General features: G+C 41.0%; 1 protein-coding gene across 1 annotated transcript in view; it reads right to left on the bottom strand.

Moving 5' to 3' along the window:
- Positions 1 to 25,715, bottom strand: part of CAMK4 (calcium/calmodulin dependent protein kinase IV) — a 189,727-nt gene that overhangs the window by 74,822 nt on the left and 89,190 nt on the right. The window contains exons 3-4 of the mRNA XM_061623869.1: positions 23,815 to 23,877; positions 23,148 to 23,230 (exon numbers count right to left, since the gene is read on the bottom strand). Of these exons, the coding sequence (XP_061479853.1) occupies positions 23,148 to 23,230; positions 23,815 to 23,877 (146 nt within the window). The remainder of the gene's footprint in view (positions 1 to 23,147; positions 23,231 to 23,814; positions 23,878 to 25,715) is intronic.

Here is a 25,715-nt window from a genome sequence, read left to right as displayed (position 1 = left end):
TAATAGTCAGCCACTCTGACTGAAGGTCTGTGAGGGGAACAGGGCATCTCCTAGCAACTCTCAGCACCCTTCACTAACTACACTTCCCAGGATTCTTTGAGAGAAGCCATCATTGTCCAAAGTGAAATAAAGGCCTGATGTGGATGTGGCCAGGGACAGCTTTGGTTTAAATTTGGGGGGGGAGGCTACATGTGCCTGCTGTAGAATAAAAAGGTGGGGGAAATGCTGAAATACTGTTCACAATGTTTTCCTTTTGGAAAGAAAAAGGTCTTCCCCTCTGCCCAGTGCCCATCCACCCTATCTTCTCCCATCCCCCTCCTCCTCCCCTCCCTGCCCCTCCCTCAGGTCAGTGTTGGACTACAACCTGGGAGACCAGGGTTTGAATCCCCACAGAGCCATGAAGCACACTGGGTGACCTTGGGCCACTCACTTCCTCTCAACCTCAGAGGAAGGCAATGGTAAAACCACCTCTGAATACTGTTTACCATGAAAACCCTATTCATAGGGTCGCCATAAGTCAGGATCAACTTGAAGGCAGTCCATTTCCATTTTCAAACATGATTGCACAGAAATAAATCCCACTGAACTCAAAAAGTATGCAAATGATCAAGCCCACCCTCTCTTCTCCTCCTCCCATTCCCTCCCTCTTGCCGCTTCCCTCCCCCTTCTCTTTCCACTCTCTCCCCATCCCATCCCCTTCAAATCTCCTCCTTTCCCTTCCCCCTCCCCCTCCCCATGGTCAGTTTTACCTATCTTAAGCATGATTGCATGGGGGGAAATACCATTGAACTCGATAAACATGCAAATGATCAAACCTGCCTTTCCCCTCCCCTTCCTTTGCCTGCCTCCAATCCGCTCCATCCCCTTTCCCTCCCCCTCCTCCTCCCCCTCATGGTCAGTTTTATCTATCCTAACCATGATTGCATAGGAATGATCCCATTGAACTCAATAAGCATGCAAATGATCAGACCTGCCTTTCCTCTCCTTCCCCTCCTCTCTTACTTCCTCCTCCCCTCCCCCTTACTTCTTTCTCCTCCCCTGTGCACTCCAGCCTTCCCTCCTCCTCCCCTGGTCAGTTTTAACTATGCTAAGCATGATTGCATGGGAGTGAATCCCACTGAACTCAATAAACATGTAAATGATCAAACCTGTCCTCCTCCCCTCCCCCTCCTGTCTGCTACCATTCCCCTCCTCTCCCGGACCTTTCTCCTCCTCCTCCTGCTCCCCCCATCCCCTGTGGTCAGTTTCACCTATCCTAAGCATGACTGCAGGGGAGTAAATCCAACTGAACTCAATAAGCACGCAAATGAGCAATCCATTCTCAGCAAATTTGCACAGGATCCCATTTCTTACCTCACGGATCAAAAAGCAGGGAATTTCACTCATTGGCAAAAAAACTTGTGGTTTAAGAATGTACCTATTCCCCACAGATATTTCTACCAAACTTTAAAAAGCAGGGAAAGTGTGAATGCAGCTATAGCTATAGTAAATGCACCAGGGGAGCAGGAGACCTGACCTCCTCTCTGAGATATTGTACTGTCCTACAAATGTGTCAAAATGGAAACACAATTTGGGTTGGTCTTTCACAGTCCATCCACTTCTTGTGGACCTTGGAAGAATTTGGTAACATGTGCCTCTGAGCATATGACGAGTGGTGGCAACACCTGCAATCAGCCCAAATAACAGAAACAAGACATGTGCTGTGCTGATCTTGTTTTAGCAGGGAGGAAGCAACGTTATTAAGACAGTTGATATAGTTCAAATGGTCACTTTAAATATGTCTGATTTACTTTGCAATTTTAGTGAAGTTTCCTATAGGAATTCATTTTCTTTTGGTTCTATTTCTGCGAATAAGTGAAGTACAGCAACACTTTGCAAAATTTACACTAAAAAAACTCCAAAAATAATTTTGGGATAATGGTACTGACTATTGTGCAGAATAGTCTCCAGTGGACAACAGGAGTGTCTGAGTTTGCACAAGATAAAACAGTGGGAGATGAAATATATTCTAGCAAAATTCTAGGTGTGCTCTATGTTTTTAATTTACCGTGCCCACCTTGCCTTAAATGGTTTAAATATAGCAGGCTGAAAACATGCATCCTCTTTTTTCCAACAGCTAGAGTCATGTCTGAAGTAGCAACATATTGTCATCCGTCTGATTTTACATCAAACTGCAGTTTCAGATTCAACTGTTAATGCACCCAAAATAGAAATAGAACATAACCTCCAATCTGAAACACAAAAGGCTGTCTTCACCATCATATGACATTGACCAATAAAAAGGCTTTGAAATTAATAAAAATAAATTTGACACAGGTTTCTAGGATGAATGAGGGAAATAAAATTTTCTAGATTAGATTCTCTGTAGAAACATTAGTAAGACAGGAAAGAAGCAAAGTAAGAAGAACAGCAACAAACATACAAAAATATAATTCTCCATCTCTGGAGATGGCAGGTGTTGCCACCACTCACCATATGCTCAGAGGCACATGTTACCAAATTCTTCCAAGCTACACAGGAAGTGGATTAGACTGAAAGACCAACCCAAATTGTGTTTGCATTTTGACCAATTTGTAGGGCAGTACAGTATCTCAGAGAGGAGATCAGGTCTCCTGCTTCCTTGGTGCATTCACTATAGCTGCCCAATTTCCCAGCTTTTAAAAGTTTGATAGAAATATCTGTGGGGTATAGGTACATTCTTAAACCACAAGGTTTTTTACCTATTAGTGAATCTAGATTAAGTTTCAGTTTGTTGGCTCTCATCTAGTCCATTACTGAGACCAGACATCAATCTAGCACATCCACTGCCACACCTGCAGATTTGAAGGAGACATAGAGTATCATCAGCATATTGTTTACAATGCACTCCAAAACTGTAGATGACCACTTAGCCAATTCATGTAGATGTTAAACAGCATAGGAGACAGAACTGAGCCCTGTAGGACCCCACATTGAAGGCTCTATGGGCCCAAATGACACTCTCCAAGCACCACTCATCCAAGTAGTACTGGCAAAAGTGCAAAGCATCCAGAGCAGCCATTTCAGTTCAGAACAATGTCTGAAAGCAGTGGTCAGGTGGATGTGGTAAAAAAGAAAATCCCTGGCGTTTAATCCAGACAAGATGGAAGTAATGCTGGTGGATAATCTCAAGGCGCATCCCGTATCAACAAGCCTGAGAGATGGGGGTGCCTTGCTCCTCAATAAGCAGGCAGTGGCAATAGTCAGATGTAGGTAAGGCGAAAAATTTGATTCAGTTTGCATTTAAGAGCAATCTTACCTAATTCACTGTTTCTGAAACAATATTCAAAGTGAAACACAGCTATCCTTCAAAATTTGCAGTTCTCTGAATTTTGCAACGCAGTTCTCCAGCCAAATAATGCGAACTGCACATACTAATGTAAATTGTGTATATAAATGCATACATTTGTGAAAACAACATACAAAAATGCATTATAGGAAATTGCTTTGCAAAAATACACAGCATTAAAATTGCATATAAAAAGGTACATGGAGGAGAAATTCACACAAAAATGGTAACAAGTTTTCATGAGAATTTTTTTTTAAAAAAATCACTGACTCATGTGGAAATGTGGAGTACTGAACTTAAGATCTGAAAAATTAGAAACCGAGAGAAACCAAAATTGGCATATTTGCCTATCCTTATGGTACCTTTTTGATCTGTTCTCTTTATGGTAGGGGAGATCTCATCATACTGATCCATGTTTTGTAACCCCAAGGATTAGAAATGTGCTCTATGTGGGGCTTCCTGATGACTTGGAGGTTGCACCTTGCACAGAACACTGAACTTGGCTCCTGATGAATGTACAGTGCCATGAAAAAGTATTTGCCCCCTGTCTGATTTTCTGCATGGTTGCATGTTTTTGGCACTGAATGTTATCAGATCTTGAACCAAACCTAATAATAGGGAAAAGGGAACCTGAGTGAACAAATAACACAAAGTTTTGATACTGAGTTCATTTATTTATTAAAGAAAGTTAAGCAACACCCAATGCCCCTGTGTGAAAAAGTAATTGCCCCCTTAGACTCAAAAGCTGGTTACGTTGCCTTTAGCAGCAATGACTGCAACACTTCCTGTAGTTCTTGATCAGTCTCTCACAGCGCTGTGGTGGAATTTTGGCCCGCTCTTCCATACAGAACTGTTTTAACTCAGTGACACTTGTGGGTTTTCGAGCATGAACAGTGCCTTTCAGGTCCTGCCACAACATTTCAATGGGGTTTAGGTCTGGACTTTGATTGGCAATTCCAAAACTTTAAATTTCTTGTTCGACCATTCTGATGTAGACTTGCTTGTGTTTTTTGGATCATTGTCTTGCTATATGACCCAGCTGTGCTTCAGCTTCAGCTGACAGATGGATGGCCTGACATTCTCCTGTAGAATTCTCTGATACAAAGCAGAATTCATGGTTCCTTCAATGATGGCAAGTCATCCAGGTCCTGATGCAGCAAAGCATTCCCAAACCATGACACTGTCACCACTATGATTCACAGTTGGTATGAGGTTCTTCATGTGGAATGCAGTGTTTGGTTTTCACCAGACATAACGGGGCCCATGTTGCCCAAAAAGTTCCATCCATTGTTACAGAACTTTTGACAATCGTCCAGGTGATTTGGGGCAAACAGTGTTCTATGGACAGATGATCAAAGATGGAACTTTTTGGGCCCCGTTATGTCTGTCATGCCTTTGGAAAAAAAGCTCCTATTTGTGCCAATGGAAGGTTCACTTCCAAACCAAACAGAAGACACGGAGGAACCTGATCCAGATTGGGGCTGCAACAGATATTCCCACACACACCTGCCATTTACTTTTTAAAAGCAATTCATACAATAGCTAAATACATTAATGGTATCTCATCAAGTTTGGCTCTGATGTGACCTCATCCATTCAACATGGACTGCACGGTGAGAATAATTCAGCTGGTGTTAGACATGTGTATTCATTCAACTAGCTTGTAATTGATTTAGCTTTTTAAAAAATATATTTTCACCTTCCCCCCTTTCACCTACAGATTGCCAAAAAAGAAAGAAAGATGGAGAATATTCTACTAAAGTAAAGGATAGCATCACACCTCCAGAAGATGGAAGATAACAGAGGAATGACAGAATCAGGATTTTTTTCTGTCCCTTCACCTTTCACCATAACTTCGCTATAATAGTTCTGTGTTGAAATCTATCCTTCAGTTTCTTAAAAGTTTTCTTCACCTAAGAAAGAGTTCGAGTGTTTCTATTTTTCTGTGTCATTTTCAGGGAACTTGAAGATTTCTTTAGAATTTTTGAGCTTACCTTATCGATGAGAGGTGGCCATAGGTGGTGTTTATGTGTGTGTGTGTGTGTGTGTGTGTGTTTACCATTTTCTCCAGCATTCTGCAGCATCTCTGGCTGCCCACACTTCCTGATCTGGAAAAGCCCCATGAGAGGAGTTACTTCATGATATCTTCTTCTAGGCTATAACTGAAATGCAGGCACCAGGGAAGGTTACACATCACAGATTATTGGTGAGCTGATTTGTAGAACGATAAAAAGGACACTTGCATACACTACTCAGCCACCTCAAAAGAAGGATAAGTGCAACAAAACCCCATGAAAATTTCAGCAAAATTTCTCTCTCCTTTAATAAGAAATTTCTTTTTTGATTAGTTGATGGAGAATGGTTTAAAAAGAGAGAGAGAAAATGTTTTAGCACAGCACTATCCTACAACCTTTGCCCAGTTTTGTACAGGCATACCACGCTTTAACATACGCAATGGGACTGGAGCGTGTATGTAAAGTGAAAATGTACTTAAAGTGAAGCACTACTTTCTTTTCACTTATCGATGCATGTACTGCGCTGCAATCGTCATATATGGGCATAACGGATGTAAATAACACATTTATAACTAAAATAAACATAAAATAAAATAAAGTAAGTTTACCTTTAATGTCAGCTGGCAGATGCGAAATGGATGAACAAAAATTTACATGTATTGCAGGAAGGATGAAGGAGAGGACATATCTTCTATTTCATAAGTCGAGTCATCAAGGGCTAGACGCTTTCTTGCTGGCGACTTGGATGGACTACCTGAAGTAGGAGTAGGGCTTGGGGCTGATGTCGATGCTAGAGATGGATCAGTGGATGTTGATGGTCTGGGAGATTGACTGGGTGCTGCTGCTGGCCTTTTGAGAAAGTAGGTGTCTGTGGAGGTTTGAACTGTAGCTCTTTTCTTTTCCCTGTAGATTTCTTTGTAACAGGCATAAGCCCCCAAAATGTTTGCATTGACTTTGGAACTTCTTTCAAAGTCCTTATCATGCTTTTCAAAAAGAGCCATGACACTATCAAGATGACGGAAAGCTTCCAACAGAACTTTTGAAGTTAGGCCTTCAGGCTGTTCCATGGTCTCATCCTCATCCAGCACATTTTCTTCCTCTCTCTCCTCTTCAAGTTCAAGAAGATCTTCATTGCTGAGGGGTTCAGTATGGGATGCCAGAAGTTGAGCAACATCTTCTACCTCCACTTCTAGCTCTAACTGCCTTGCCATCTCTACAATATTTTCAGTAACATCAGCTACAGGATTTTCAAAGGCTTCGACATCATCAAATAACTGTTGGCATAATTTTTCCCAGGCCCCTTTCATTGTTGTCATTGATGTCATTCCAAGCATCTCTTATAGTTTTGATGCAATCCAAGATGTTGTAGCTTTTCCAGAATTTCTTTAGGATTTCTTGCCCTGTCCCCTCTTCATTTTCTATTGCTGCAATACACTTGCTGAAGGTTCTTTTCAAGTAGTTCAACTTGAAGGTGGCTATGACACATTGATCCATGGGCTGAATGAGTAAGGTGGTATTTGGTGGTAGGAATTCCACTTGAATGTTAGGGTTCAGTTCATCTAACATTTGAGGGTGGCCAGGAGCATTGTCTACAAGGAGCAAAATTTTAAAAGGGATATTTTTTCTTTGCTCCTCATGACTGTGCTAACTGTCGTTCGAGTGAAGTCTAGCCTTCGGCCTATCTCAGCTTGAGAAACACCTTCATCAGACAGTTTAATCATTTTAAGCTTCATATCTAAGGTGATAGATTTACAACTTTTCTTTGTATCTACCATTATGTACTGTACTGTAATACTGTACAGTACTGTACTGTACAGTACTGAAGGCAAGGGAAAACAATACCAATATACACACACACCCCACACACACGCTATTGGGAGTCACAAGCTAGCAGTGGCAAAAGCCAGAACTAATGATGGGCAGAGACAGAGAGAAAAAGCAGGAAAGGAAGATGGGACAATGGACAGGTATAAAATGGGACAGTAAAATGAAATCAGGGGGATCTAAAGAATTTTTTTATTTTTTATTTTTTTATCACAGACAATTACAGTAAAGCAGATGGGACAATGGAGAGGTACAAAATGGGACAGTAAAATGAAATCAGGGGGATCGAAAGAATTTTATTTTTATTTTTTTATCACAAACAATTACAGTAAAGCAGATGGGACAATGGAGAGGTATAAAATGGGACAGTAAAATGAAATCAAGGGGATCTAAAATGAAATCAGGGGGATCTAAAGAGCACGAGATGCCCCCCCCACACACACACACACACTGCTGCCACCAACCTAGGCCGGGGCAGGCAGAGCTCCGATCGCTCTTTACAGTACTGTGAAGTAAAGTACTTAAATGTAAAATAAAATACAGTATCTTTAAATGATTATGTACAGTACTGTAAAACTCTCCAAGGCAGCAACTGCTCAGATCGCTAGATCACTCCACTCAGAATTGCTCCACTCAGATCGCTAGATAGCTCCGCTCAGAATCACTCCGCTAAGATTGCTAGATCACTCCGCTCAGATCGCTAGATCGCTCTGATGACGCTTCGCAATGCATGTGGCACGTGGAACGCAAGTTCCCTCAGTGTCCATTATTGCGAAGCACGTAGGTTAAAGTGGGGTATGGTGGAGTATGAAGCATGTACATTACAGAGAGACAACGTTAAGTGAAGTGACATTAAGCAGGGTATGCCTGTACTCTATTACATGGGCTAGCCCAAGACATAAATCAGGTTATTCTGGTACCTGAGCCAGAAAATCCCTAAAGTGCCTCTTCCCACTCCTTGACAGTAAAAATACATTAATAATAAATTAAATAATTAATCATTTGTTAATCCTCTGAAATAATGAATCCTTCCCTCCCATCAGCTCTTCCTTAGTCTCAGCTTTTCCCATTTTAATCCAGTTCTGCAAATTTCTGGACTTCTAAATATTTTCCTCTAAAAGGAAACTATTTAAATTAGAAAAGGAAACACCTGCATAAGATAGCTGAGTGAAAAGCACTCTGTCTAAGAACAACCATTCGTACTGTCATATGCACCCCGTCTGTGAATTACATTTTTCACAGTACATTGCTAGGGTGCACATTTTCCTGAATTAAAAAAGTTGAAAATTCTATTTCCCCCTAAAGACTAAAAAACTGCCCCCTTCCAATTTATTACACACAGAAGGAACACAATGTTACTGGTAATGGGCTCAGGGTTGGTGTGAGTATAGCGATAAAAGAAATTTCTTTTTAATTGCCTGGAAAGTTCCTAAAAACACATCTGGATCCTGCCCTAAAACTAACAACTCTACATTTATTGCAAAGGGAAAAACCCATTAACCCTGTTTCAATTGGGAGTGCAACAGCTGGAGATGCACATGTACAGCCCTTTCAGAAATCTGGCAATCATGTTGATTAGTTGTTGCTGGCGAAGGAGAACTATATCCAGCCCTGCCACTCTTGAACAGCTGGTCAGCATTAACACATATTTTCTAAAAAGGGTGATGTACACATAAAGACACATTAGCTGAATCTCTGCAGCTCCTTTTTGTATGCATGGTTTTTCAATGAGTTAGGTGGATGCATATGAAACCTTGCTTCCATATGGGTGCATTCCGAAGCTGGATTGGTCTGCAAAAATCTTATGTTCAAATTTCCTTTAACTGTAATCCTTTCTAAGAACACCTGGTGATGAACAAAGTGTGAGCTCCATCTATTTCATTTAATAGATGTATTCTGTTTTCTCCAGCATACCATCATTTGTGTTATATTTCTACAGTACTAATGTCTGCACCTTTCTATACTATATACCATTTCTGGAAGCTGATTTAGCATTACATTTATGCATAGATTTTCTTTCATGCTTCTCTGAGGCTGATTAATAAAAATGGAAGTTTATGCTAACCAGCCCTGTCAATTAGTGCCCAATTTGAATCTTGTGCCTCTTTAAGGCCATCTTCACCTCCTGGTTTTACTTAATGCTGCTGACACAAGTATTTCAAATGGAAGCTTTTTTGTAGTACAGAGTTGGCTGTAATTGAGAAGCAGTTGAAAATGCTTACAAGAACCAGCATTCCCCATCCTGGATAACTGGGTTCTACTATTGCACAATGGGGTAGGGATGGGTGAGAATTTCGATTCAGTTTGCATTTCAAGCAGAGTTTATCAAATTTGCAATTTCCAAAACAATATGAGAAGCAAAACACAGCTATCCTTCAAAATTCACATTTTTTAGAATTTTGGAATGCAGTTCGCCACCTAAACATTTACAAAAATGCATATATCAGGGTAAAGTGTGCATAAAAATGAATACATGAGTAGATAACATGGAAAGGCATTAAATGATGAGAAATGGCTTGTAAAAAAGGTTTACCTTTGTCAAAACTGCCTACAAAAATGTTTTTATTTGGAGAAATTTACACTAAAATGATGGTGAATTTTCATGAGGAAAAAAATTCTGCAGATCACTGTAGAAATGTAGAGAACTGAATTTAACATTGGGAAAATGAGAAACAGAGAACCAAAACTGACAGATCTTTCCATCCCAACAATGGAGTGGCTTATAAATTTCAAATAGCAAGTTCCCGTTAGCTTCACTGAAATATTTTATTGCATAATGTGAAGAATTCTGTACTTTGCTGAATGTATTGTACTCTCTTGTTTTATATTATTTTTCAGTTTTCTAAGATTTTATAATAGCTAGATGATAGCTATAAAAGCCAGACATTAATGTACATATAAATTTAAAATTGCTATGTTAAATCATTTAAAAATTACAAGTACCTTTGGAATTTTTTACACAATAGAACTGTTAAGTTTGAAAAAGAATTAAAAAGAAAATTATATAGCCATGAGAGTGGCTGTATACTATAGCCAGCATGGATTTTTCGCATTTTGCAATGTTAAATTGAAGATACCCCCATGCAATTCTGCTGCTTCCCATAAGCTCATTTCAAAACAGAACCTTACAAAATGTATAGACCTGAACTCAGAAACGCTTGCTTAACAACCCTCTTAGGTTTTCATGGCAATACACAAAACACTCAGAGAGAATCGAGAGCTCAAACTGTAAACAAGGGGGGATATCCAGACACCTGTTAGACTTTTTTCTATCAGTGGTCTCATAATTTGTTGAAATTAATTAAAAATCATTTATGTTCACAGAGTACATGTAATCCTATTACTGACCTTGCTCCATACTCTGACCTTCATCTTCCGCAATTTAAAAAATGCGGCTGATTTTTAATTAACTTAAGAAATTTAACATCAAAGTCAATGATAAGCATGGGCATGCTCAGTAAGAACCAACTGTCAGTGCTCTAAAAGCCAGACTCACAGTTGTTTGGCTTGGCTACTCGGGGGCCACATCCATGCCAGACCTTTATTTCACTTTAGACGGTCATGGCTTCTCCCAAAGAATCCTGGGAAATGTCATTTGTGAAGGGTGCAGAAAGTTGTTGTTATATGCCTTGAAGTCGATTATGACTTATGGTGACCCTATGAATCAGCAACCTCCAACAGCATCTGTTATAAACCACCCTGTTCAGATCTTGTAAGTTGAGGTCTGTGGCTTCTTTTATGGAATCAATCCATCTCTTGTTTGGCCTTCCTCTTTTTCTATTCCCTTCTGTTTTTCCCAGCATTATTGTCTTTTCTAGTGAATTAAATCTTCTCATTATGTGTCCAAAGTATGATCATAGAATCATAGAGTAGTAGAGTTGGAAGGGGTCTACAAGGCCATCGAGTCCAACCCCCTGCTCAATGCAGAAATCCAAACCAAAGCATTCCCGACAGATGGCTGTCCAGCTGCCTCTTGAATGTCTCCAGTGTCGGAGAGCCCACTACCTCTCTAGGGAATTGGTGCCATTGTCGTATGGCTCTAACAGTTAAGAGGTTTTTCCTGATGTCCAGTCAAAATCTGGCTTCCTGCAACTTGACCCCATTATTCCGTGTCCTGCACTCTGGGATGAGCGAGAAGAGATCCCGGCCGTCCTCTGTGTGACAACCTTTCATGTACTTGAAGAGTGTTTCATATCTTCCCTCAGTCTTCTCTTCTCAAGGCTAAACATGCCCAGTTCTTTCAGTCTCTCCTCATAGGGCTTTGTTTCCAGTCCCCTGATCATCTTTGTTGCCCTCCTCTGAACCCGTTCCAGTTTGTCTGCATCCTTCTTGAAGTGCGGATACCAGAACTGGACGCAGTATTCCAGATGAGGCCTAACAAGTGCTGAATAGAGGGGAACTAGTACTTCACATGATTTGGAAACTATACTTCTGTAAATGCAGCCTAATATAGCATTTGCCTTCTTTTCAGCCACATCACACTGTTGGCTCATATTCAGCTTGTGATCAATGACAATTCCAAGATCCTTCTCACATGTCGTACTGCTGAGGCAAGTATCCCCCATCTTATAACTTTGCATTTGGTTTCTTTTTCCTAAGTGTAGAACTTTGCATTTATCCCTGTTGAATTTCATTCTGTTGTTTTCAGCCCAATGCTCCAGCCCATCAAGGTCCCTTTCAATTTTGTTTCTGTCTTCCACAGTATTAGCTATGCCCCCCAATTTTGTATCATCTGCAAATTTGATAAGCATGCTTTGTACCTCCTCATCCAAGTAGTTAATAAAAATGTTAACGAGCACTGGGCCCAGGACCAAGCCCTGTGATACCCCACTCTTGACTTCCGCCCAGTTTGAGAAGGAACCATTGAAAAGCACTGTTTGACTACGATTCTGGAGCCAACTGTGGATCCATCTAATAGTTCCATCCAGCCCACATTTAGCTAGTTTGCTAATCAGAATATCATGGGGCACTTTGTCAAAAGCTTTGTTGAAGTCGAGATATATTATGTCCACAGCATTCCCACAATCTACAAGGGAGGTTACCTGATCAAAAAACGAGATGAGATTAGTTTGGTAGGTTTTGTTCTTCATAAATCTATGTTGGCTCCTAGTAATCACTGCATTGTTTTCAAGGTGCTTACAGATTGACTGCTTTATAATCTGCTCCAGAATTTTTCCAGGGATTGATGTTAGGCTGACTGGTCTGTAGGTCCCCAGTTCCTCCTTCTTGCCCTTTTTGAAGATAGGGACATTAGCTCTCCTCCAGTCATCTGGCACTTCACCGGTCCTCCATGATTTTGCAAAGATAATAGAGAGCTGTTCTGAGAGTTCTTCAGTCAGTTCCTTCAATATTCTAGGATGATTAGGTATTCCTTGACCGTTTATCAATCTCATGCTCCAATCCTGCCCCTTCTACTTCATGTTTCCCGGAGGGATCATAGACCCTTTTTAGGAAGAAGACTGAGTCAATGTAGGAATTGAGCACTTCTGCCTTTTCTTTGTCATCTGTTATCATTTTGCCATCCTCATTGAGTAGCTGTGCCACCATTTCTTTTATCTGCCTTTTACTATGGACAAACCTGAAGAAAGCTTTTTTGTTGCTTTTAGCATCTCTCACTAGCCTCAGCTCATTCTCAGCTTTAGCCTTCCTGACCTCATCCTTGCAATTCCATGATACCTGCCTGTACTCTTCTTTTGTGGCTTGGCCTTCTTTCCACTTCCTGTATGTGTCCTTTTTTGTTTTCAGGTCATCTCTAAGCTTTTTGTGAAGCCACATGGGCTTCTTCTGTTGTTTTCCCTCTTTTTTCCTTGTTGGAATTGCTTGCCATTGGGCTTTTTGAATTTCCTTTTTTAGGAACTCCCACCCATCTTGGACTCCTTTTCTCATTAGGGTGGCTTGCCATGGAACCGTACTTAACAATTGTTCTGAGTTTATTAAAATTAGCTTTCCTGAAGTCCAGGGTGCACGTATGGCTACTCTCAGCTTTTGCTTCTCTTAAAATCAAGAATTCAAGTATGGTGTGGTCACTTTTCCGCAGAGTTCCCATAATTGCCACTTCATCCACCAAATCATCTCTATTGGTTAGAATCAAGTCCAGGATAGCTGATCCTCTGGTTGCTACCTCCACTTTCTGTAGGAGAAAGTTATCTCCAACAAAAGTCAGGAATTTCTTGGAGGGGCCATGTTTGGCAGAATTTGTCTCCCAACAGATATCGGGATAATTGAAGCCCCCCATTACTACTACATCATGCCTCCTTGTAACACTGGCAATTTGCTTTTCAAAAGTTACATCCTCATCTTCTCTTTGATTGGGTGCTCGGAGTAGACTCCAAGCACCACATTCCTTTTATCACTTGCCCCATTAATTTTAATCCAGATACTCTTGGTGGAGCTACCAAGCTCATCTTCCTGTATTTCTGTGCAGATATATATATATTTAACATATAGGTCGACTCCACCTCCCTTTTTATTCCTTCTGTTCTTTTTGAACAAGTTATATCCTTCAATTGCTGTATTCCAGTCATGGGAGTCATCCCACCAAGTTTCAGTTATACCTATCAAGTCGTAATTACCCTCCTGTATTAAGAGTTCAAGTTCGTCCTGCTTGTTTGTCCTCCCATGCTCTGCACATTAGTATACAGACATCGAAGACCATGTGATTTATGGCTTGGCTTCCTTACTACATTTTTCTGAGGACTGTTACTGGGCCCTATTAGAGCTGATCTCTCTGTTCCCACTACTGTGCACAAGCCTTCATCAGTTGTTGCCACCAAGTTTACTTCTCCCTCCCCCTTAGGATTCAGTTTAAAGCCCTCTTGATGAACTTCTCCATGCTGTGGCCAAACACCTTCTTCCCAGTCCTTGTGAGATGCAACCCATCACTTGCTAGCAGTCCATCTTCCAGGAAGCATAGCCCGTGGTCCCAGAATCCAAATCTCTCATATCAGCACCACTTTCGTAGCCATTCATTCACACGGAGTATTTTTCTTTCCCTTTCTACTCCTCTTCTAAGTACTGGAAGGATGGATGAAAAAACTATCTGGGCCCCAAAGTCCATGAGTTTCTTTCCTAGAGCTTCAAAGTCTGATGTGATTTCTTCACAGCTCTGTTTGGCAGTATCATTTGTTCCCACGTGGATGAGGAGAAAGGGATACCTGTTGGTGGGCTTGATGAGTGATGGCACCCCTTCCCTCACATCTCTAATCCATCTTCCTGATAGACAGCATACCTGGAGAGTCCATGGATCTTCTTGGCATACTTGGGTTTCGATCCCACGCAGTAGGGAGTCTCCCACTACTAGTACTCTTCTCTTCTTGTTCTGGGGCGTGGTTTCATTGGCCCTGCTTGATTGAGCTTCAGCTTCTTGCTTGTTGTCACATTGGGTCTCCTGTAATTTGTCAACAACAGGCTGTCCTCCAGTCTCATCCTCGAGTGGTTGAAAGCAGTTCCATAGTTCCACTGGGGAAGGGTGTCTTCTAGCTCTTCTGCTCCTGTCACCCTTTCCCACGGAGTTTCCTCCACTTTGTTGTTCCTCTCCAAAGCAGTCTCCTCTTCTGCTACCACATGTTGTTGTTCTTCCAGCTCCACTTCTCTTTGCTGCTGTTGTTCCAGCAAACTCTTCATCTTCTCTTATAGGCCTCAGTGTGGCCACCCACTGTTCCAGGCCTCTCACTTTTTCTTCCAACAGTGCCACGAGCTTGCACTTGTTGCATGTGTATGCCACGTTCTTCTCAGGGAAGAAAACAAACACGGCACACACCTTGCAGGTTACAAGCACTGGAGTATCTTTCCCATTCATACTCACTTCTACCTTTTGTTTCTTTCTAACTTCAGTCAGGCAAAATAGGTATTATAGACATTGGGCTACTTTGCAACACTAGCCACACTCTCTCAGTCATAGTCCTATCTCCTTGTCATGTAGCGTCCAGCCAATATACTTGAGATAGACATCAGACAGGAAAGAAGTGCTGTAATGTTGCATCCATTGACCCATCTCTTCAATGCAAATGGCACGGATTTCAGGTCCCAGGTCCCGATAGCGATGAACAAAAAACCCCTTGAAGATGGCGTTCATCAAATTCTCAAGCTCTTCCTGCTTCTCCTGGAATTCATCAAATGATTCTGTCAGCTGCCGGATGATCTCTGAGTTCTGCAGACCTTTCAGCATCCCCAGGGTCACTTCACCTCTGCAACCACAAGGAAGTTGAACAGCTCCAGGAACCCAGATTCCCTGTCTTTCTTATAACTCTCGAGCCAGTCATCAGCTACAGACTCTGTGGTGCTTCTGCCCAACTTGAAGAGGTTGCTGGGCTCCCAGGGGCGCTTGCAGGCAGGGGGTCCTTTGGGGCAGAGCCTCTTCTCCTTGGCTGCTTGGCCACCTGGCTCCACTGCAGGGCACCCTGGCTGGTCCTGCCCTGGCCCTGGAGCGCTTCCTCGAAGTCGCTGCCAGAATCAGATGCCGGGTCCTCAGAGCTACACAGGCCTGGGGCAGGAGATGCCATGGCAGGGGAGTCCAATCTGGCTGCCCAGCGAAGGCGGGCCAGGGAGGAGCCTGGCCGCAGCGAGGAGGAGCAGGAGGAGGGGGAGGGCGGCAAGTGGGCCCAGAGGCCCCGCAGAGGTGGAGGCATGGCAGCACCTGAGGAGGAGACTGTTGTCTTTGTTGTCTTTGCAACATATCTATGGATGCTCAAATACTGATGTTGCATAGTTCCCATTCATTTGAATAAAGCACTGAATGAGAAGTTTCTCATAATTTGTGCTTATTGTGTATAGGTGAAGGATTAACATGGGACCGGAAACTATAGTTTAATATTCTACTGAAGATTTTTTCTTTTTTATCACACATACAACAGACTTTTCCCCACCCCCTCTTCTCCCACTTTAATTCTCCTGTGCTAATATATAAGGCACTATCTGCCAGCATTCAAACGGTAAAGATATATAGTTTAGTCATTTGGAAGGGGTGACTGAAGGGAAGAACTAGAAGGAAAGTACAAAGATGTAATTTATACATTATTGGAGAGGCAGGATCCTAAAATTCATGAATATTCAAGGTTCATGTGAAAAAACATAAAAGATATTCCTAGAGCCAAATGTCTCCATAGTCATGGACTATCATTAGTATTTTACTCTATAATGAAATCCTATATACGTAAATTGACGTCTATTCATTAATTTGTTTTATTTGTGTTTACATAGTCTTTGTAATTGTTATTTTTCATTTCTTTATATATTTTAGCACATGCTAATTGTAATATGAGATGTAAGAGTAATCTGAATTTAGATAAGTTGAGGCAAACAATGATATTAATATCTTAAACTTATTAATTGCCTTTCACTTGAAAATATAGTCATTTACCAAAGTTAATAAAAATGATCAGTCATTTATTAAAACAAAAACTAAGGCTCAAAGATATTATAAAACATCACAATTGGATAAAAACTGCATAAAATGAAGATTACATCATGGGTAGTGGCTGAGATAGCTTGAGATAAGTTTTCACCTGCTAGTGAGTTTTCTTGGCAGGGCATTCCCCAGAATAGGTGCTCGGGGGGGGGAAACCCTATTTGGTATGCCATGGATCCTTAGTTTCATTGAGTGGAACAGCATGGACAAATGCAGCATCAATAAATCTCAAAGGTTGGGGGAGATTGGACCCAACATTCCCACACAGTACAGGCCATTTACAGGTTTTTAAAGTAATCACCATCACCTTGCATTGGGTCTATGTGAAATGAAAGCCAATGCAGATTGGCAAAAATCAAGACAATGTGCTCTCTGCAGTAGGGCTGTGCACATACCCCCGATCTGATTTATGGCTCTGATTTGTAATATAGATCAGGCCCAATCTGGTCTAGACAGATTTGGACCCATTTCGACCCAATTCAGATCTGAATCTGGATCACAATCCAGATATTCTAAATCTCTGGAAATCTCATTGACTTACATTGCAAACCTGAAAGGTCCATAACTTTCTTGTTTATTTACCTACAGACATGAAATTTGGAGACATTGTAGATTCTATAGAGGGGGTTAAACCTGCCACATTGCAGGTGGATAGCACCAGGGGGTTTTGTGCTAGCCACCTTTAAATGTTAAAATGTTTTAAAATTAAAACAGACATAAATGCTTTGTTTTTTCCACACAGGAACATGGAATTTGGTGGCATGATAGCCCCTATAGAGGGGAGTATCCTGCCAAATTAAAGGTGAGTAGCTCCAGGAGTTTTCATACTAGCCACCTTTAATGTTTGCTTTTTCAAACCACAAATGCCACCCAACCCCCACCAAACATTTCTAAGAGACAGAACTTGCAAAAGATTTCTGCATTTGAAGACTTCACTCCTTTCAAGCACTGTGATTGGAGAGTGTTGAGCAGGATGCTAGCATTCTAGCCTTCCTCCATATCTCCCCACTCTGGTGTTCTCCTTTATGGTGTTGTAATTGCTCCATTTCAAAGAAACCCTGTCTGAGTTAATTAGAGATTGTTTTGAGCTACAAATCTCTACAAATTGATTCGGGACTAGCTGATCTGCTCTGTAGAAATTTGTAGCTGCTTCAGCCTGATTTGGACAGGATACAAATAGGCTTGAATCAGCCATATTTGGTTTGTGATTTGTACAAATATAGTGCACAGCCCTACTCTGCAGCCAATCTTAGTCAAAAGGTCAGCCACAGAAATCTACATTAGGGAACTCTCAAATCCAACAGGTGCTAGAAAATAAGAAAGCAGGGTATCTTCATTTGTACACTGTTCAGCCCAGAAATATGGACATGATTACCATGAGTCTGTCTTACCTCTAAGATCATACTGCACTACAGTCAAAAGATTAAAAAAAATGATAAAATGTTTTAAATGGACTAATTTTTACAAGTATAATTCATGCTAATGATATAAAGCTACTGTTACCTTGCTGATTAGGTATTTTATCCTACATTTCCTTTTCCTATCAATGGCCCATCTGTTATTTCATTATTTATTATTTCATTAAACTTATAGACCGCCCCATAGCCGAAGGTCTCTGGGTGGTTCACAAGACAAGAAACATCAAAAATACAATAAACGTGTAGCAATATAAAAATACATTAAAAGTTTAAAATGTTAAAATTAGAACAATATCAAGGCATACTAAACATGTTGAAAAGCCTGGGTGAAGAGAAGAGTTTTAACCTGGCGCCGGAAAGATAGTAACGATGGCACCAGGCATATCTCCTCTGGGAGATCGTTCCACAGTTCGGGGGCCACCACAGAAAAAGCCCTTTTCCGTGTTGCCACCCTCCAAGCTTCCCTATGAGTAGGAACTCGGAGGAGGGTATTTGATGATGAGCGTAGTGTACGGGCAGGTTCATAATGGGGGAGGCATTCCAACAGGTATTGTGGTCCTGTGCCGTATAGGGCTTTGTAGGTCAAGACCAGCACTTTGAACCGGGCCCGGAAACAGATAGGCAGCCAGTGCAGGCGGGCCAGAATCGGTGTTATATGGTCAAACCGTCTGGTCCCCGTTTCTTGTATACATTTCCCTACTTGCAGATCTAACCACATGCACTTACTGCATTCATCTGCTAAAAGGCTCACTGTTCATTACTCACTGTTGCTCTGTTGACCTTCAATAATTAATAAACCTGTTTGACATATTGATGTGACCAGCATATTGATGATCTATGCTGTTTAGAGTTGTCAGTACATAGGAGCATGTGAGGGACAAAACTTCCCATATATGATCCACATTAATGGTATACAATGTTACATTTGCAAGGCTACAAAGGAGAGAATGTATTATTTATTTTTATTTACTTGTTTATGACTTTTTTATCCCACTCTTCTTCCAAAGTAGCATACATGGTTTCCTTTTCCCTTACTTTATTTTCACAACAACCCTGTGTGATAGGTTAAGCTAAGAGAGAATTATTGACCCAGTGTTCTGCCACCCCCTTTGAGTTTGCTGGGGGAGGGGGGAGATGTTCTTTTATGATGAGGTCAGATAAGCAATAAAGTTTGACATCATCTGTGCTAAGTAATGTGGCTTTATTCAGCTAACAGATTATTCTTCAGCATTAAAAAAAAGATCCTTCATTGCAGAAGATACTACCAATCTCAGCTACAAGGGAGGTCCTTTCCCCTATATTATAGGGAAGGAAGCCTCTTGTGGGTCAGTTCAGCAGACCTACCGAGGCTTCCACAGAGTATGTGCTAGTGATGTGTGGTGGCTGATGGCTTCTGCCTCTGTCATTTCTGTGTCTTGTGTGTGTGTGTGTTTCCTTTATAGGCAGAAAAATGGCTGGCAAAGGTAAATGACTAATAGGTGGCATTGCCACATCAAAGAATACTTTAGTTCTTTACTACACAATCTCATGATCCTAGCCTGTGTAGACATAACATAACTGATAAGGCACCTGGTACTGTGGACTGTTCTTCTGCTCATCCCTTGCCTACTTCAAACAATGCTTTAGAGATAAGTCACCTTGTTCCATAGCTTAATTACATCAAGGAGCCAACCAAAACCGTCTGGGTGACCTGGAGTGTCCAGCCCCTCCCATCTTGTTCTAACTTGAATGTCTGTTATCATCCATTCTTACACAGAACTACTATGGCATATTAAAACATGGTATTAAGCAATATAAGACCCTAAAATAAATATCAGATAGGGCATTAAAGGGGCAAATGGCTGGAATCCACATACTCTCTAGACAACATTATTTTTTGACAATACACCCAGTGTGCATCATGGCTGAGTGGGGATTTTAACCTAAGTCTCCCCAACTTTAGTTCACTCAGTCAGGATGCTCATTGGGTGACCCTGGGTGAGTTCAAGGCTCTGACCAATAGGTCACCCATGTGCCCCTCCTCTTCACTAGGGTGTACAAAACTATTTCAAAGAGGCATCAGTAATGCTTTTCAGTACTGGCCATAAAACAAATCAAGAGAGTGATGGTTGCAGCATCTGATGAGCATCCCTGCAAATCTGCACAGGGCTGGGCTCAGACAACATCAAATGCTGGAGTATAATCAAACCAGGGGGCCATCATAGCTAGGAAATAGGGCAAGGTAAGCAGTTCTCAGCATCTGAAGTCCAATCTTGAAGATGCAATAGACCTTTGTGTGGACCAGGATGAATGTGGACATGGAAGTATACAGAGGGATGAAGTGAAGTTTTGGAGTATTCACAGGAAGAGTAAAAAGAAAAGTTAGAGAAGCTCAGGCTTGTCCTTCTGTTGTAGTGATTCCAACAGTAAAAAGACATGGATCTGGCTCTCTAGCAATCATGATGGATCATTTGCACATCTTGATTTTGCTAATAAAATACACTGCAGCAACTAGTGTCTACAACCAATACCATATGTGAACTGAAGGACTGAAATCCTTTAAGATATTATGAAAACTAAACTAAAACTTTGGGGGAGGGGGAAGATTGCTTAGCAAAAGCAAAGGAGCTTTCTGCAGGATCTACCCTGATGTGATTCTTTACAGCCTCCAAAAGGGTACATGTAAAATGAAGCCAAGGAAATAAACACACTGGAAACTTCCATCCAAAGCATAATTTGGGTGAGGGTGACAACTTTGAATGTATACTTAAAGGCCTGAATTTTTACTATTGTTTAAAACCCTTAATATATGAACATATATAGAAGTAATCTGCATAATTGCCTGTTTAACTAATGATTCACAGGAAAGGATGTAGACCAGAGGTGGCTACAGGCTGTACCTGGCACCACAAGCAATTTCTGGCAACCCCCCAAAGTCCCCAACAAATTTGGCTTCTTTTTTTAAAAAATAATGTTTATAGTGTTCTCTCCAGCAGGTGGTCCATTATGCCAAGGGTTCAAACCTCTTCACCAATCTCATAAGCAGGGGGAGGGGTGATGTCACCTCTTTTTATCTTTGCAAAAGAGCCCCTTCTTCCTCTGGTGTGATGCCAATGTGAGAAGGTCTCAGAGAGGCTGAGGAACAGGCTTAGGAAACAGGATGACACATTCCTTCCCCTTTCTTCTCTAACAGCATCTAACAATGGCACCATAGCAGAGAGAGAACGGGCCCTTTTGCAAATGTAAAAAGAGACTTTGTTTTTGCTCCCCACAGCAATGCTGCCACAGTTTTGGAGAGCAAAAACTCTGCTGAATGTGTGCTCCTGAGTGTCTCAGCCTCTGTGCTGTGCATGTGTAGATATATGTGTGCATGTCAGAGTATGGGCTGGCCATACCCATTTTTGGCAACACCTACTGCTCACATGCGTGCCCTGAAGGATTAGCCAAGGGTGAATACAGCCATCAGGCAAAAAAGGGGGGCTAGTCATTACTGGTTTACAAAAATCTTAGTTAATAAACTATGGCTTAGTGTTATGTCTGAACCCAGCACAGTGCCTTGATTTGGTCTGTTAATTATAGTTTGTTCACAAAAATAAGCCATGATTTGTTGTTGACTTACTGACCTTAACTATGGTTTAGAGTTATGTGCAAAAAATTGGCACCTTCATAACTATAAGACTTATATAGTATAAGTGTTGTTTGTTTTGTCACTCCATCCAAATCGTCCACTAAGCAACAGAGACACTACACAAGAGCAGCTGGAAAATGAAGCAACTCTCAATGCTCAGCTCCTGCCACATTTCCTGAAGCTTATGTCACTGCTAACTTTGGTAACAGAATCCTTTTTCCCACCCAACTCTGTCCCTATAGCTGCAGCAGCTGGAGCTGGAGCTGAAAATGTAGAAGGAACATTGTTGAAGTATTATTTTGCAAATGTTTCTGCTATTGAGTGCTTCTGATTGGTGAGTGGATGATTTTGGGGAATGTGCCTCTCTTTAATTTGGGCTTCAAGGAACAACACAATGGGGGGTGTCAAAATGATGTTCCATTTCTGACAGTCATTACAACTAATAGATAAAACTACTTAAGGGCGCATTAGTAAAATCGGTCTTTCAAACCCATTCAGCAGCAGAGGGGTAAGGAAGAGGCTGAAAGTGGCTTCAATATGAGGGTTGCTTACTAAACTCAAAGCATAAATTCATAGTAACAAACAATTATCAATTGGGGAAAGGAAATTAAAAGGCACAGCTGCGGAGCAAAGGAGTGCATTTCAAAACACAGTAAGTTACATAAGAGCATGGGTGTTTCTTTTGGGGGGAATGGAAGGAGGGAACAGCTGTTTGATGAAAACCAAGAAGATTTCAACACCCTCACTTTCACAGTCAACCCATGGAAAAGGAAATGGTGACACGACAAGGCAATGCCAGTAACTGGGCACTGCAAAGGCTGAAGGGATGTTTGGCGGATAGGCAGCTGAAGGTGGGAAACAGATAGGACTGAAGGATGAAACACACCTCACTTACTTTGATCATCTGCATATTGTCCTTTGGTTTAAGCATGGTTTGTTCAATTGTTTAAATAAACCATGGTTAAAGAATGGTTTAATATAGTGTGCAAACCAGACCATTGCTGGGACAAAAACAGACTTCAACTTATTAGTGTTCACCAAATACCAGAAATTTTGGGAATTTGAAGGCACAGACACCATGTAAAGTGTAATGCAGCCCAAGTTCTTGTTAGGAAACCTTGCTAGAAAGAGGCTGATGATGGATGGATGCTACTTCCAATTGCATCTGCCTGAGTTCACAGCTTCTCTTGGCATTGCAGGATTGGTTTTGATGCACTATTGCTCCTTAGACCTTTTAACTATTGCCCACACCTTAGAGAGTCTTAGATGCTTAGCTGAGAATGGGCACATAGCCTGTTCCTCTTATGCCCTAGCAGGACAATCCTGGAGAACGAAATCTGTTCCCAGGCCTGCCCTATGGGCCAATGCTGTAATGCCAGCCACTGGAGAGCAGAGCCACAGCATTTTGCAGGCCAGGTCAGCATAGCTGAGCTGAAATCCCACCACACTACCCTTGGTCTCCTGATTTCTCATCCACACTGTGCAAAACTAGTCCCCATTCAATAGTAAGACTCTTCATAATAATGATATTCCTGCATTAGACATGGAGTAATTTTCACACATCACCTACCTGTCAAACAGTTCTCCTCCTGTGACCAGCTCTAAGACAAGGCTGATTTCTGTGGGAGTTTCAAATATCTCCTTCAGTTTTATCTGAGAAAGGCACAAAATAAGGATTTTTTCTATTTTCTTTCTCTTCGGAGTATGTATATACTTTGAAGGCTAACAACAAGGAAGTTACAGTGAAGGATGAGTTTCCCATTTGCTTATTCTTGAGGATTGTTTGAACTTATTCTAATTCTTAATTCCTAAGACCTCTGTGTCTTTCATTCTGTCTAGAGGCTCCACAGTAAAACAGTGCATGTACTGAAGAAGGCTCTTCTTCATGTTCTCAATGCCATCACTTGTAATCACTTGGAAGCCCAATGGAAATAATTTTGAATAGGACTAGAATCTTGAGAAAGGCACAAGAAGAAAAACATGGTTTTAAAAAAGTAAATAAAAGGGGCCATATATGAATCTATTAGGAATCCTTGATCTTGTCCAGTCATTAAACTGGACAATAAATATTAATCTTTGTTAACTGCAGCTTTTTCTTTCTCTCTATGGTATGGTTGCAACAGTAGAGTTCCTATGTGTGGCAAAATAGGACACTATATCAGCACTGAAAAATGTTACATCTGTACTGCAAATGAACAAGCAAATACAAATTTGGGTTGCAAAAATATCCAACTTACAATATTTGGATGTGAAAGTCGAAGCAGAACCCCTATTTCTGTTCGGACAATCTTCTTGTCTACCTAGTTAAAAGAAAAAAGTATGTAATATGTTGTTGTTGGTATTCATCATAATCATTTTTTTATTATTGTACAATCCTGAACACATTTACTAGGAAGTAAACTAGCAAGTTCCACTGAAGTTAGTGGGACTTACTAGCATTTTAATATATTTAGGATAAGGCTGCAAGTTAAAAATAGATTTATGAGCAAAGTGCTAGTATTCTTAAAGAAAATACAAAGATTTCAGTGAGGTTATATACAAAATTATGATGGAAGTATGATGAATTGCCTTGTAAGAGCCAAATGTTCCAAAGTCAAAAGGTAAATTGTACTCTGCTTCTGATACATCTAAAGAACATATCGGGGGGGGGGAGATGTATACCCTTATGTTATCAAGAAACTCAGGCATATAGTTTACCTATAAAAGCACAAGAAGCAGAAGAGCAGGTTAAACATGTTACTGATTATGTAAGTAAGATTTTGAAACCAATGAACAGATGGTGTTGAAGTTGGATTGATATCAGGAATAAATAATCTAACATATCTAATATTCCAAATTCTAATGATGTCCATACTAAAAAAGAGATTAACATCTCATATGAAGGCTTACAATTTATTTGTTTAAACTGGTTGTAAACAGTATGAAGGGAAAAGGAACAGTGGAGAGGGCTTGCATAAAGGGTGCTATGGTAGGGGTCTGATCTACACCAGGCTCAATTAATCACTTGGATTGCATGGGATGTCTTCCAGACATTCAGTGACATAATTTGAGTCCCTGGAATTTTTTTAAATGCAGTCTGGAGGGGATACACCCATCAATAAACATAGGTTTGTATCAAATTGTGTTGCTTCACTGATGGAAGGCTCTTTGATCCAGTGGGGGCTTGAGTTAGTAGAAATGAAAGACCATTTTTGTTGATTCCCCCTTCCCTCTACAACATCCTGTGCTGCTCCAAAAGTGGGGGAATTCTTTGGTGATGTAAGGGGTTGCAGGAAAAAGGGACACTTTGCAAAGGGACACCACGTCCCACTCTCCACTGTTTCAGCTGACTGAAGGCTCCACTGGATCAGAGAGCTTTCCATCAGCAGAGGGACACAATTGGATACAACCCTTTATCACCAAGTCTTGTTCAACAAGGCTATTTTGTAAAATCCTGCATTACCATTCATTCTGTTGATGCAGTACATTTACAAAAGATATTAGAAAAGCATGTCCATGCTGAAAGCCACCTTGTGCTCAAGTAACTTTCATCTGTGCATAAGCCCGATGACATCAGCATGAAGGAGTCTGCAAAAATCAGTACAATAAGCAAATGAAGCTCACTGGGAGACCTTGGGCCAGTCACTGCCTCTCAGCCTCAGAGGAAGGCAATGGTAAAACCCCCTCTGAATACCGCTTACCATGAAAACCCTATTCATAGGGTCACCATAAGTCGGAATCGACTTGAAGGCAGTCCATTTTCCCCTGAATAATTTAAAGTCTAAATAAAACACAGTATGTTATTACAAGACAACAGGAAGACAGTAGGCATAAGGGATTACTAAACACTGAAGGAATCTGCCAATACTGGTGAAAGGAGAAAATGCTCCAGACACTGAGGTCAACATCACTGAAGATAGGGAAAATGAGAAAAAGAAAGCATAAAAATAAAATTAATGGTAGAAGTGTTCTGCTTCAGGTCTGAAACCTGAAACAAAGATGATCAGTTATTTTAGACAGATTTGAGAATATAACAAGATACTTATACAAGGAAAACAAAATTTACCCTACATCTGAGAAAAATAGTAATGTTTAAGATACAGAAGCAAGGTGTACATGAAGCAAGACTTCCCTTTGTTTTATTAGGTTAGGAAGCCTT

This window comes from Rhineura floridana, chromosome 1 (genome assembly GCF_030035675.1).
Source record: "Rhineura floridana isolate rRhiFlo1 chromosome 1, rRhiFlo1.hap2, whole genome shotgun sequence".
NCBI lineage: Eukaryota > Metazoa > Chordata > Lepidosauria > Squamata > Rhineuridae > Rhineura > Rhineura floridana.
Note: the sequence above shows the minus strand (reverse complement) of the source record. Positions and strands in the feature narration are given on the sequence as shown.